This window comes from Canis aureus, chromosome 6 (genome assembly GCF_053574225.1).
Source record: "Canis aureus isolate CA01 chromosome 6, VMU_Caureus_v.1.0, whole genome shotgun sequence".
Classification (NCBI taxonomy): Eukaryota; Metazoa; Chordata; class Mammalia; order Carnivora; family Canidae; genus Canis; species Canis aureus.
In genome coordinates this window covers 7,532,651-7,548,083 of record NC_135616.1, presented here as the reverse complement: position 1 = coordinate 7,548,083, position 15,433 = coordinate 7,532,651, and the positions used below count along the sequence as shown (strand labels likewise).

Below are 15,433 nucleotides of genomic sequence, written 5' to 3'. Positions count from 1 at the left end.
TTTTTATATCAGGTTTAAAGTTTCCAATATTTTTTCTCTTTTCCTACCTTAATTACAATATTTTACCAACTCTTCATTTTTAAGTTTTTTCCTTTTTGACTTTCATATTTCTACAATTATGTGTCTTAGATATTACAGTTTTCACTTCTAGATCCCCTTCAAAGTATTCAATTTAATTTTGGTAGATATACAAAATATTTTTTTTTTCTGTCTTGTCTTGTTTAACAACAGTGGAAGTTAGTACCTTCTAACACATGACCAAAATACAACCAAAACCAAGTGGAACACCAATGTTGGTTCATTTGGTGAGACGATATTCTCTCTTTCTTCCCACTCTGCCCCCATCTTTTATCTTAAAAATATTTATAGTTTTGTGGTTAATGTTAGGTCTTTATATAAGTATTGCTGGTTTACATAAATTTGGGATTGAGCATCTTCTAACATACAAAACAAAATACACTCAGAACCAAGAGGCTCACCCTCTAAGTTCCCTCAGGGTGACTATATTCTCTCTCCACTACTACTTCCTCACCACCACCATCTCCACCCCCCCCTTTATTCTCTTTTATTTTTTTCCCTTCTTTGTTTTTTTTTTTTCTTTTTACTACTTTGTTTTAAAATTTGTTTTTCACTTTAGTGGTCCTTTTGCTTTATTTTGTTCTCTTCTTTTTCTTTTATTTTCTGGTCTCTGACCTCTTCGGAATCATCTAGGGTGTATTTTATTTAGGTCGTGATTGATATTTTTGACTCAGCTCACTCCAACTGGACAAAATGACTAGAAGGGAGAATACAACACAAAAGAAAGAATGGGAAGCAATACTCTCTGCCACAGAGTTACAGAATTTGGATTATAATTTGATGTCAGAAATTCAATTCAGAAGTACAGTTATAAAGCTATTGGTGGGATCCCTGGGTGGTGCAGCGGTTTAGCGTCTGCCTTTGGCCCAGGGCGCGATCCTGGAGACCCGGGATCAGATCCCACATCGGGCTCCCGGTGCATGGAGCCTGCTTCTCCCTCTGCCTATGTCTCTGCCTCTCTCTCTCTCTGTGTGTGTGACTATCATAAATAAATAAAAAATAAATAAATAAAGCTATTGGTGGCTCTGGAAAAAAGCGTAAAGGACTCTAGAGACTTTGTTCTGCAGAATTGAGATCTAATCAGGCCAAAATTAAAAATACTTTAACTGAGATGCAATCCAAACTGGATGTTCTAACTGCTAGGGTTAATGAGGTGGAAGAGAGAGTGAGTGACATAGAAGACAAGTTGATGGAAAGGAAGGAAGCTGAGGAAAAAGAAAAACAATTAACAGCCCACGAGGAAAGGCATAGGGAAATAAATGATAGTCTCAGAAGGAAGAATATACATCTTATTGGGATTCCAGAAGAGACTGAGAGCGAGAGAAGACCACAAAATATATTTGAACAAATCATAGCCGAGAACTTCCCTAATGTGGGAAGGAAACAGGCATTCAGATCCAAGACATAGAGAGGAACCCCCCCCAAATCAATAAAAACCGTTCAACACCTCAACATTTAATAGTGAAACTTGCAAATTTCAAGATAAATAGAAAATTCTTAAAGCAGTTTGAGACAAGAGATTCTTAACTAATATGGGGAGAAATATCAGATTAACAGCAGACCTCTCCACAGAGACCTGGCAGTCCAGAAAGGGCTGGCAGGATATATTCAGGGTACTAAATGAGAAGAGCATGCAGCAAAGAATACTTTATCCAGCAAGGCTCTCATTCAGAATAGAAGGAGAGATAAAGAGCTTCCAGGATAGGCAGAAACTGAAAGAATATGTGACCCCCCAAGCCGGCTCTGCAGGAAATATTAAGGGGGGGGGGGACTGTAAAAGAAAGAGGAAGCCCAAAGAAACAATCCACAAAAACAGGACTGAATAGGTAATATGATGACACTAAATTCATATTTTTCAATAGTTACTCTGAAAGTGAATGGGATAAATGATCCCATCAAAAGATGCAGGGTTTCAGACTGGATAAAAAAGCAAGACCCATCCATTTGCTGTCTACAAGAGACTCATTTTAGACCTAAGGACACCTCCAGCCTGAAAATGAAAGGGTGGAGAACCATTTACCATTCAAATGGTCCTCAAAAGAAAGCTGGGGTAGCCATCCTCATATCAGATAAATTAGAGTTGATCCCAAAGATTGTAGCAAGAGATGAAGAGGGACACTATATCATACTTAAAGGATCTATCCAACAAGAGGACCTAACAATCATGAATATTTATGCCCTTAATGTGGGAGCTGCCAAGTATATCAATCAATTAATAACCAAAGCAAAGACATACTGAGATAATAATACACTAATAGTAGGAGATTTCAACACGGCACTCTCAGCAAATGACAGGTCTTCTAAGCAGAACATCACCAAAGAAACAAGGCCCTTGAATGTTACACTGGACCAGAGAGATTTCACAGACATATACAGAACATTCCATCTGAATGCAACTGAATACACATTCTTCTCGAGTGCACATCGAACTTTCTCCAGAATAGTACAAATACTGGGTCACAAATCAGGTCTCAATCGATACCAAAAGATTGAGATTGTCCCCTGCATATTTTCAGACGACAATGCTTTGACACTAGAATGCAATCACAATAAGAAATTTGGAAGAAACTCAAACACATGGAGGTTAAAGAGCATCCCGCTAAAAGATGAATGGGTCAACCAGGAAATTAGAGAATTAAAAAGATCCATGGAAACTAATGAAAATGAAAATACAACCATTCAAAATCTTAGGGGGATCCCTGGGTGGCGCAGCGGTTTGGCGCCTGCCTTTGGCCCAGGGCGCGATCCTGGAGACCCGGGATCGAATCCCACATCGGGCTCCCGGTGCATGGAGCCTGCTTCTCCCTCTGCCTATGTCTCTGCCTCTCTGTCTCTCTCTGTGTGACTATCATAAATAAATAAAAATTTAAAAAAAAAAAAACAAAATCTTAGGGATACAGCAAAAGCGGCCCTAAGAGGGAAACACATCACAATCCAAGCCTCCCTCCAAAAATTGGATAAAACTCAAATACACAAGCTAACCTCGCACCTAAAGGAATTGGAGAAAGAACAGCAAATAAAGCCTAAACCAAGCAGAAGAGAGATAATTTAAAACAGAACTCAAAAAAAAAAAAAACAAAAAACAGGACTCTGTAGAACAGATCAACAAAACCAGGAGCTGGTTCTTTGAAAGAAAATCTTTGTGCCCCTGAGGGGTTGTGAGACACACACCTTCATTCACTGTCATTGAATCTATAAAGAAGGGAACAATATTTTTGAAAAAAATAAGGCAGATCATAGTTGGAAGATGTTTAAGCTTTTTGACCCAATAATCCCATTTCTTGAATGTACATGAAAATATAATCAGCACTGAAGTCACAAAAATACTCAAATATTTGCTGCAGCATGATTTTATAAAATTGGAAACACCTTGCATGTCCAACAATGGGAACAGGTTGAATAAATTATCATGTGCCCAAATAGTGACCTATTATTCTGCCAATAAAAATTGTTACAGGTTGGGCAGCCCTGGTGGCCCAGTGGTTTAGCGTCGCCTTCAGCCCAGGTGTGATCCTGGAGACCTGGGATCGAGTCCTCCATCAGGCTCCCTTCATGGAGCCTGCTTCTCCCTCTGCCTGTGTCTCTGCCTCTCTCTCTCTCTCTCTCTCTCTCTCTGTGTGTGTGTGTGTGTGTGTGTGTGTCTCATGAATGAATAAATAAAATCTTTAAAAAAAATTGTTGCAGGAATTTAGATGCTGGCATAAAGAAGAAATTGGTCCTGCCTGACCCTCCAGGAGTAAACAACTAGAAAACTGGATAAAGATATAAAAGAGTGCTTCTAAAATGTTGGGCAGCAGGCAGCACAGGAGAGTGATTCCAGAGAGAAGAGCCTTTCACCCAAAGACATCTTCTGGACAGTGGTTTGTCAATGTCTTATAAAGTTAAATATTGACATATCCTTTGGCTACGCAATTCTGACCCTAGAGAAATAAAAACATGTCCAGAAAAAGATTTTTGTAAGAATGTTCATGGCAGCTTTATTTATAACAGCCAAAAATGATAGCAACTAGTAGATAAAGAAGTTCTTGGATCTAATTCATAATACAGTGATTATGGTCCACAATACTACATAGCAAACTTCAAAGTCGCTAAGAGACTAGATCTTAATTGTTCCCAACACAAAAAAAGACATGAAAATTACATGACATGATAGGAGGGGCTAGCTAATGCTACTCTAGTAAACATATGGCAATACATAAACGTCTCAAACCAACAAGCTGTGCATCTCAAACTTACAATGTTATCTGTCATCACATCTCAATAAAAAATAAATTATATAAAATAGGCACTGATAAAAAGAACTGGCATAACCCAAACAGAACAAGAGGATGGAGAAACAAATGTTGTTACATTCATGAAATGAAATACCTAGAAATTAAAGAACAAACCACTCTTACAAGCAACAGCAGATGGTAAAAGCCAGACACAAAACGACACACCATTTACTTCCATTTATATATTATATAACAGGCAAAGCTGATTTCAAGGGAGAAATATTCAGAACAGTGGTTTCCCTGGTGGCAGGACGGGGAGGGGCAGGTGGACTGCTGACCGGGAAAGGACAGGAGGCGATGCTGTAGCTGGTCTGTATCTTGATAAGGCTGCAGCTGACACAGGTGTCTGTATTTATCAAAACCCATCCAATTATACCTTTAGATGAGTGCATACCATGGTGTGTAAAATGTATCTCAATCAACAGGAAAAATGAAAGAAGACCTTTATTATAGGACTGGATGTGCTATTTCAGCTCCATAAACATGCCTTTCCCTAGCTGCTCTGATGTATACCTCTCCTCTCCCCTCCTTCACTCTCTTCTTTTGGGTTGTCTCCCCAATTTCCTAAGCTGCCCTTCCCCTGTGTTCTCCAAACATGCTTAACCTCTGTTCAACCTACACCACTAGACCAAAGAGGTCTGCCACTAGACCACAGGCCTGAGGGCCAGGCTCAGCCTTACATAACAGTTGAAGTGGAAGTGATAATAACCAGCATTTATAAGGAAGCTACTGTTTGTGGTACACTTTCTCTGAGCTAAGGGCTTTCCCCAGATGGTCATCATTGTCTTGTTCATCGAGGAATCTCGAGACTGGCACCCAACAAGCAGAGATCATGAATCATTAAAAATGTACAGTGTCCTCAGAGTTGATGGAATAGATCATAAGGTAATTCTTGGTAATTAGAATCACAAGTGATTTTTCGAAAACTTTTTCTTCTTATGGGGAACCTAGGTGGCTTGGTAGGTTGAACTTTTGACTCTTGAGCTCAGCTCAGTTCTTGATCTTAGGGTTTTGAGTTCCAGCACTGCACTGGGCTCCACCCTCTGCCTGGAACCTACTTAAAAAAAAATTGTTAAAAATAAAAACTTTTTTTCTTGTATTTTTTTGTATTTAAAAAAATATCTGCTTCTATGTCAATGTCAAAGACACTTCTGCATAGAGAAAAGGCCGATTGAAGACCTTAAAAACACAAGAGCTATTTTGGGGTATAGCTGAGGTATTTATGAGCTACTTTGCTTTTATATTTGTTACAGCTTTTGAAAGATAAAGATGTTGCAATGTGAGCAGAACATTAAGCAAAAAAAAAAAAAAAAAAAAGGAGCAAATGCTACAATGGATTCCAACTGCACTGTATTTTTCAAAGAAATATTTCTTCAGGAATTAAAACATCTTTTTTTAGCTTTGATACAACAGGAAGAAATAATGATTTCAGAACAGACCTCTCTTTCTTTCCATACATATACAAAAAAAAAAAATTCCTTATTTTGAAGCCAAAACAGTTGGGGACAAAGAAGTATATTTTGATAGGGTCCAGAAACTATCTTTGCTGATTTCCCAGAATCTTTCCCAAGGCTCAGTCTAAGGGGCTCTGTTGACTTAGATGTAACAGTGAGGCCAGTCCTCTGCCATTCAGAACAGAAAAAGTGGAGGGGGGGAATGGGAAACAAAACTGTGCTAAATGAAAAAATGTTTATGCTTGACTGTTTTTGCAAACTACTGATGATAAAGCTTTATCTTTTAAAGCTTAAAAGTAACTCTTGTTAAGAAACAAAAGTCCACATAGTTCTTAAAGCCTGACCTCAGTTATTTGAATCTATTCAGCTCACTGGTCACAAACACTAGACAATTTAAGGTACAATACTTGTATCCCCACTTGATCCTTTAGCTCTTTGGGATTCCTAAAGTTAAGGGCGTGGTCCCTCAGGATAAGCTCTGGGAGGCTGGCAAATGAACCCCCTCAGAGAGAGCCATTTTCAGAAGAATGAGGCAGTGGTGATTTTACAGGTATCCAACTGTCCATGCCTCCTCCACTGGCAGGCCTCAGTTGCTTCCCATCTCCTCTACTTGAATCTCTGCTGCCCTCAGTGACTGGGTGGCCCACAGAGCAGGGAAGTGATACTGCGTCCCTCTGGAGGCCAGGTCTACATGGGAACACAACCTCTGCCACTTTCTCTGGAACACTCGTGCTGGAGCTCTGAACCGCCATACGGGCACTCTGCCTTAAGGCTGCCATGCTTGGAGGAAGCCCACACCAGGCCACGTGGAGACATCACTCCAAGAAGCTGAGATCACATAAAGGGAGCGACTGGCCAGCCCCCAGCTGCCCCCCTGCAACCTCCGTGGACTGCAATCTTAGGCATAGGCCCAACTCAAGCAAGCGCTTCCTGAAATTCTGGCCCACAGAAACTGGGATAGATATAAAATGAATGCTGCTGTTTAAAGTCGTAGGCGTTTGCAGTGATTTCTTACACAATAGATATGCAACAGATAACTGGAGAAATTGTGTATGAAACAATAGAATGAGATAAAAATGTGAACACAAAAGAAAGACGTATCTATGGGATACATGGGATTCTATGGGATGCAGCTTTGCAGAGAACAGGACGACAAAGATAAAAATGTCTGAAGGACAAGAATGTGGTGCGGCTCACTTCCAAATCACAATGAAAAGCTTAAGATTTCTCCCAATCTATTCTTTTCACCGAATTCAAGAAAAACGGAGTATCTGAAATTGGTTGGGACCAGTATAAAGTAACAGAAAATTGAAACAGAATGAATCATTTTGAATGCGTACAAGGATACGGTAACAGTAATTCCTCCCACACAAGCTCTCCAAGAAGGGTCTGTGCCTGACCTCTTCTAATGAACAGCCGAGACTCGCTTGTAATGAGAAGCTCCAATTTACATGCAATTCTTGTTTTAAAAATATTTCAAGATTTTCTGTCTTTAGACTGTGAAAGCTGTCTGTTCTTTTCTTACTTACCCTGTCAATGTGCTTAGCAAACACTTTCTATCTGGATGACACAATGATAAACCTCAATCTAGTTCTGGTCCGCTTTTCAGAAATTTTAGGGAAAAAACAACAAACATCCAAATTAATGAGGTTTTAGAAAACCCAGCAAACAAGCAGCTATTGTCTCAAGGTTTGTATAAAACAAAGGCCTCTCTGTGATTATGTTCCCACAACAAAGTGCTACTTCCTAATTAAACCTACACAGAAAATAAAGCACTGCTTCAAAAGGCAGCTTTATTTTCAGCACCATAGGAAACATTTCCTTTTCTACGAAACATATTTTATCTTCTAAAGGAACATTACCAAGTTTAACTCACAAATCTGACCACCCCCAGTGAAACTTTCCACCCCGGTTTAAACACTTTCAAAGGAGGATACAAACCATTGATTCATTTCCCTGCTTCTTGGCCGAAAACTACACGGTGGGTAGGACCCCAGATCTATCAGTCACTGCAGGGAAATGACCCGCTTAGCAGCAACGTGAGCAAAGAGAGTAAGAGGACAGATGAGGAAGAATGTGAACCATCCCAAATCAGGAGGAGATTGTAAGAGATCTGGCCAGTCTCCCCATCATGCAGAGGAAAATGGTGACAGGAGATCAGAAACAAATGAGGTGAGACAGTGCAGCATAGCGGGGAAGGAGCCAGAAGTCCTGGTCCAATCCCGGCTTCAGCACATAGAGCCACAGGACCGTGAGCAAGCCACTGAACACTATGTGCTTCAATATGCTTCCCTCTAAAGAGGAGACCATCTATATTCCAGGATTGTTGGGGAGAGCAGATAAAAGAACATGGATGAAGAAAAAAAATGCTGTGTAGTCTATAACCTATAATCATGTGTATGTATATATATAGATTCCTATATATGTTCATTGTATATGAATATGTGATATACAGATTGTATATTCACATATCCAGATTCAATGTGCCATATATAGATCCTATACCTACTATACATAATTCCACAATACTACCTTCCTAAATTCCGTATCATTCTAAATTCTGTAATATTAAATTCTATATATTACATACATTATATATACATTATATACAATATATACACATTACATACACATACTATATATAACTTATATACTATATACTGTTGAAAACCATGGGTTTGACCTGCATGAATTCACTTATATATGGGTTTGTTTGCAATACAGTACAGAACTAGAAATGTATTCTCTCTTCCTTATGATTTTCTTAATAACATTTTCTTTTTTCTACCTCATTTGATTGTTAAGAACACAGTATATAATACATATAACATAAAAATATGTGTTAATTGAATGTGATTTCTAGAAGGGTTCCAGTCAACAGCAGATTGGTAGTTGAATTTTCGGAGGTCAAAGATTATACACAACTGCATAGGTGGTCAGTAACCTAAATCCCACATTGTCCAAGGGTCAACTGTGTAAGTCCTATTCATACACATTATATAGACATGCTTATATATGAAGTATAGATTCCTATATACATACAGGTGATAAATATTCCTTTTTAATGCAAAACGCAAAATAAAACTAACCACAAACTTGCAACATGAACCTTGAAACTGATATGCATTCACTGCATTACATCATTGGCATACATTGAGGTCAATCCCTTTTAATCGAAAGCTCAAGTTATTACCCATAACAGAAAATAACTAGGGTGTCAGGCTGAGAATTCCTCTGCAAGTGATGGGTAAGCCATGTAGAAAATTATTATTGCAACTTTAAAAATTATGTAACAATGAGTTTTAGTTATGTTTGGAAATGCTCATGCTCTAAGGTTAAATAAAATACCAGGACACTATCATATATGTCAAAAATCTCAGCTGAAGGGGTGGGATTGCCCAGTGATGCAGACAGAGCCCAGGCTCTCAAACCTCAGGGCGTCCTACCCTTGAGCAAGTTACCTGAATTACCTAAGTCTCAGTTGTGTCATTTGTCAAAAGGAGAGAATAATAGGACCAAACTCACTGCATGAGTATGAGAATTTGATGATGTAACACTCATAATAAATATGTAATACATGATAGCATTATTGCAGCTAATCCACCTTTCTATACTCTGCTCTGTGGGGCTTTGAGTGGAGGGACTAGCAGGAGGCCGGAAGGCTGGAGCAGGGGAGGCAGGAGATGGGGCATCCTCCTCTAAGCCTTTCCGTGTGAATAACTCCCCATGGTTCACCCTCAGCCTTCAGCATCCCTGATTTACCCTGGTACTCTCTTCCCTAGTTCTCCAACGCTCTTTAACCTGTTCCTCATGCTACACATATCCCTCTAAATAATTCATGTGGCTTCTGTTTTCCTGAGTAGATGGACCTGGGCTGATACAAAATGGCATGGATGCCAGAGTATACCAACTTTGAAAAACTGTGGTAAAATGTACATAACATTAAAAAATGACCATCTTATGCATTTTAAGTTCAGTGGCATTAAGTACATTCACATCGTGCAAGCTTCACCACCATCTGCCCCGAGAACTTTCCCATCTTCCCAAACTAACTCTCTGCACCCATTAAACATGAACTCCTCATTCCCTCCTCCCCTCAGCCCTGGCAACCATCATTCTACTCTGTCTTCTCAGACAATTTTAGGTACTTTATGTAAGTGGAATCATATGGTATTTGTCCTTCTGTGTTTGGTTTATCTCACTTAGCATGTTTTCAAGTTTCATCCATGTTGTTGCACATGTCAGAACTGGCTTTCTTTTGAAGGCAGGATTATATTCCATTCTACTTACATACCATCTTCGTTTACCATTCACTACTGACAGACAGTGGGGTTGCTTCCACCTTTTGGCGATTGTGAATAATGCTGCTATAAGCACAGGTGTGCAGGTATCTCCCTGAATTCCTGCTTCCAGTTCCTTTGGGGGTGTGTATCTAGAAATGGAATTGCTGGATCATGTGGAAATTTTTGGTTTAACTTTTTGAGGAACCACCATACTATCTTCCACAGCACTGTACCATTTTACATCCCCACCAGCGATGCACAATGATTTTAATTTCTCCACATTCTTACCAACTCTGATTATTTCCCATTTTTTTGTTTCTGGGGGTATTTTGTTTGGTTGTTTTTTTTTTTGTTGTTATTGTTGTTCGGGTGGTTTTTTTTGTTTTTTTGTTTTTTGTTTTGTTTTGATTTGGGTTTTTTTTTTTTTGGTGTTTTTGTTTGTTTTGTTTTGTTTTTGTAATAGCTATGTATCTCACCGTGATTTTGATTTTCAAATTTCCTTACGATTAAAGATTCTGTCTGGTGTCTTAACTTTGAAAGTAGTGTGCCTCAAACTGGAAATCCTCAGGTTCTTCAATTGAGAAATTCTATCATAATGAGTACATTTTTCATATCATTAGCAGCACCTAAAAGAATGGTGACAGCCATTAAAGTCAAGGTCCATCAAATGTGCATGCTATCTCTCACTCAGAGTGATTTCTCTACAATTTTAAGTTGTCACAAAAGATCCCTGACTCAATTCAGGGGATGTAGTGCTAAAGAGCAAGCTATGAACTCACTTGACAGTGAGCAGTACTCTGTTCCACTTAACAACTTAGCATTACCTGTGTTAGAATGACTCTTAAGATTTATTTTTCTTAAGACAAAAATACCACACTCATTTAACTCCCATGCATTGTTTTTTAGAGTAAGATATTGCTAAATATCTAACAGTGTAAATTCAGAAATTTTGTGACTCTATGCCAAAATGAATGGCAGGCATTATTTTAAAGAAGTGAAAAATAAATCTAATTGTTCCTCTGGTAATGTGTTACTAAAGCAAATAGTGTGTAGTTAAATCTTTTGCAAACCAGGCAACATTTGTGGACTTTCTGATAACACCCCTTTTTCTCATTTCTTTAGTTTATCTTTCATGTAACCAAAAACAATACATGGAGGCTACAATTGCCACAACTCCAACAAGGCCATCCACTCAAGAATCAGGAATGGGATCCAAGTCTTTAGCACTTGCCAACAGAGAATGAAGCTGATAATTCGGTCATAAAACCTCAGGAGCTGACATATTAATTAAGTCACATGAATATGAATATGTGACTTAATAAATAAGTTACAATATGAAGTTGTTATGACTCCTGAAGATATTAAGGTCTATCTACAATTTTACTTTAGAAATCTGTATCATAGGGACACCCTGGTGCCTCAGTGGTTGAGCATCTGCCTTTGGCTCACATTATGATCCTGGGGTCCTGGGATCGAGTTCTGCATTGGGCTCCCCACAGGGAGCTTGTTTCTCTCTCCCTCTGCCTGTGTCTCTGCCTCTCTCTCTCATGAATAAATAAATAAAATTAAAAAAAAAAAGAAAGAAATCTGTATCATGGAATTTACATTTTTACAGAAGTGAAACAAAGCAGTCAAAAGGCCTGTTTACTGACCATCATCTTTTAATCAGGCTGTGAACAAAAAAGCAGAGAGAAATGTGGGAACAAAGCATGGATTCACAGTGCAATTATCCAGTCAGAGCCTAATCCCTGCTGAGGCCTGGGTGTGCAAGAGGGAACAAAGGAGGGCCCTGTAAACATTAGCAGGCAAGGAAAATGAAAGAGAAGAGGAGCAAGAGGAAGAATACAGCCAGGGGTCCCTGCCCTCATGGAGTGTATTATCTAGAAATTAACTAGTAGCTGGATAATGGTTGGCTTTTTCATGGAAACATACAGATTCTGACAAGGGAAAAAAGTCATCTGAAGTCTTAGCCAAGCTCTAGAGCTGAATGTTGGTAAGACCCAGGAAACAAGGGTGAAGTGTTGGGGGGGGAGGCTAGATAACTTTACAAGGGATAGATCGGCTGTCAATACCTACACAGGTTAGCCTCATTACTAGTGGAACAACCAGCCCTGGGAGCAACAGAGGTAGCCAGGATCGTAGATCACATGATCTGGTCAAAAATTATTTAACTGGAATTTAATTAAGTCTTTACAGTTGAGTTTAATTTATAGGAAATAGGGGGCATAAAAGAACATGTTAACATGACCACAATGAAACAATCCAACAAATCTAGATGGTGGCAAATTCTACAAGACAACTGGCCTAGACTATTTAAAAACTCAATCTCCTTTAAAAAAAAAAAAGGCAGAGAGAAATTCAAAATAGAAGAGATTTAAGAAGTCTAATGATCAGGTTTCTCTGGATCCTGGTTTGAAAAAGAAAAACAGCTACAGAAGACGTTGGTGAATAAGTTGGGAAAATTCAATACAGACAGTAAAATAGTTATTATTAGGAAATTGCTGTTAATTTTGTTGGGGCTGCTAATAGCATGGTGCCCATTCAGGACAAATCTCTATTTTTTGAAGATACAGAAAACTTATATTGGTACAATATCACAATGACTGCCATTCATGTGGAAACTGGGAAGATGAAATCAACATTGCAAAATGTTTAACAATCTCTGAGTTCCGGAGGTGGGTACATGCATGCTCATTGTAGTATGGTTTCTACATATTAAAAAATGTGCATAACAGAAAGGCTGAATAAATAAATCTGAGAGATTTGTTCAGATACAAGCAAAATGCACTTTCTAAAAAACTGAAAGCATGACAAAAATTTGATACTAGACATTTCAGAGTACCAATTAGTTTGTGTAATCTTAATTTGGAAGCTTATCTAAAAATGCTAGAAATTACCTTGAGGCCTATAACTATGTGTACATGCCTATTTTTGAGATATGCCTTTAAAGACCTTAAACTGACATGTCCCTGGAATTCCTCACGTTGGCTCAACTCAACCTAAAGCAAAAGAGTTCCCTTCAGAGTGAAGTCAAATGTGACACACGGCAAGATAAATGATAGTCTAACATGAATCTGAAATCTATATGTAAAACGTCCAGCTGTTAGTTTGGCTCTGAACTCATATAATACCACATTCCTGATGGTGAAAATGGCTATATTTTTTCCCTCAAAAAAGGAAAATAAACAGAAAAAGTGTTGGGAAAACCAAAATCTCCTGCAGACACATTCTCACCATTGAAATAAAAACAAAGATCAGGCCAAAAGGGGCACTCTTTTCTCTTTTTCTTTAGGGAGACTTTTTCTTTAGGGAGAAATATGAAGACGTGACCTATTACTTCAAGACATAGGGCTGAAAACAATTGAAAGTGTTGTTTTACTCAAATAGATACTATGAACCAAAACGTGGGAAAAAAATTTTTCTGAGCTTCGCATTTTGCTACCTGGTTTACTGTTATTATTAGAGAACAGAAGTTCTTTGTACGTGAATATACACAGCATTGCCTTGTCTTCTACCTAAAATCCTGCACATTTTTAAAACTATCACTTATTCAAAGAATTTTAATTATTCGCCATTAAATTTCCACAATGCCTATTTCAATCCTACGGGACATATTTCAACTGTTTGTCTCTTTCAGCTGATATTTAACATGATATTGGTGAGTTCTAATGTGAGAGAAATTGAATGGAAATAAATGAGAATATCATGCCATGGCTTCTCTGGAGAACTCAAATGGGAAATGTTGACAATAGCTCCAAAATACCTGCTGTCTCTCTTTTCCTTCTATCCACTCAGATTTCTTTCCTTTTCCCAGAAATATCAAGACAAGCAGGACCCAGACTGTGTTTCTCCTATGTGGTCTTGAAGCAAAGCAAGAGGACACAGGTGTGGCCGGAGTCAATTATACCTTGCCTTTGCCGGCTCACACTAAAGGCTTGTTCACAGAAGTACTGGGTCACTCCAGCTTACTCTCAACCTCACAGACAGCATAGCATGCCAGGGCAGAAGCACAGCCAAAAAGGCTTCACATTAGCCCTGTTATTTCCTAGCCTTATTTTCTACATACAACCCTTAAGCAATAACTTTGTGCAGTGATAATAGCAACACAATAACCTCATAAGGAATGGTGATTTTGGTTCCCTCACCCCCGGGGTGTCTGATGACATGCAGCACACAGCCTGACATAGCAGCCTGTTCAGCCTGCTCCTGAACAGTTGAGCATGCCCTGCTGACACAGCTTCAGAGAATATCAAACCACATGGAAACAATTTCACTCATCTTCTCATAGACACCTGGGAATGATAAATGTGGCAAGAAATGATACTATGGACTACTTCTGCACATCACTGGAATTCACCTGGTGGAAAAACAGTGTGACCAGAGTGCAAGCATGCTCAGAAACAAGCAGACTTTCCTGAAGGTCATCAGAAAAGTACAACTCAGTAACCCATAGACATTCTTCAATGGTTCCAGCTGACCTACCTGTCTTAAGTCCAGAGTGATCGTGACCCAGTGATATTCTCTCCCATTTTGAATACTGGGACTTTGCCACCAGTTATTGGTCCCATCGATTGCATTTGAGATTGGATGGCGTTCTGTCAAAAGAAAACATACAAGTGTTCCTCTCAGTTCTTGGTTTAAAGTTTTTGACTTCCAAACTGCAAGGCTAGTGGAAATGAATAGCAGAGAAGGGGAATAGAGTATCCATGACTCCTAATAGAAGTCTTCAGCCATCATTTCAAGAAGTACTTGAAGGGTACTTCTGAATAGGAGCAACACTTACCTTTGGGGTTGGCACTGTTGGCATCACAGATCCGGCACTGCGCGTTGCGCACAGGGCGACCGGGCACGTGCTCTACAAGCTTGCAGGACATCTCGGGCCCCTGCTCACCACAGGTGGCATTGGTGCTGATGTGCGCATTGCTGGCAAGATTGAGAATGGCAGGAAACAGCCCTGAAAATCAAGATTCACCAAATCAGCTTAGCTGCTTGAAATTAAAAGAACATGATTATGTCATCTCACTCTGTAGGTGCATCAAAAAGATTTTTAAGTCTACGCACCCAATGAAAGAAGCTCTACACAGAAGCAGTATACATAGCACTTTCATTTCTATGAAACTCTAGGAAAAGCAAGACTCATCTACCAGGAGAAACTCAGAACAACAGTTGCAAGGAGTGGGGATTGGCTGTGAGAAGACATGAGGGGCCTTTTCGGGGTGATGTCACATTCTATATCTCAGTAAAGGTTTGGATTACCCAGACATATGCTGTTATGAAAAATCATAGAATACACAAATCTACAATTTGGGTAGATTTGAGTATTTCGCAGTATGTGCATTTTATC

The 15,433-nt window shown here is 39.1% G+C and overlaps 1 protein-coding gene across 1 annotated transcript in view; it reads right to left on the bottom strand.

Moving 5' to 3' along the window:
* LAMA1 (laminin subunit alpha 1) overlaps positions 1 to 15,433 on the bottom strand; it is a 156,199-nt gene that overhangs the window by 114,551 nt on the left and 26,215 nt on the right. The window contains exons 2-3 of the mRNA XM_077900013.1: positions 14,873 to 15,043; positions 14,572 to 14,684 (exon numbers count right to left, since the gene is read on the bottom strand). Coding sequence (XP_077756139.1) covers positions 14,572 to 14,684; positions 14,873 to 15,043 — 284 coding nt within the window. The remainder of the gene's footprint in view (positions 1 to 14,571; positions 14,685 to 14,872; positions 15,044 to 15,433) is intronic.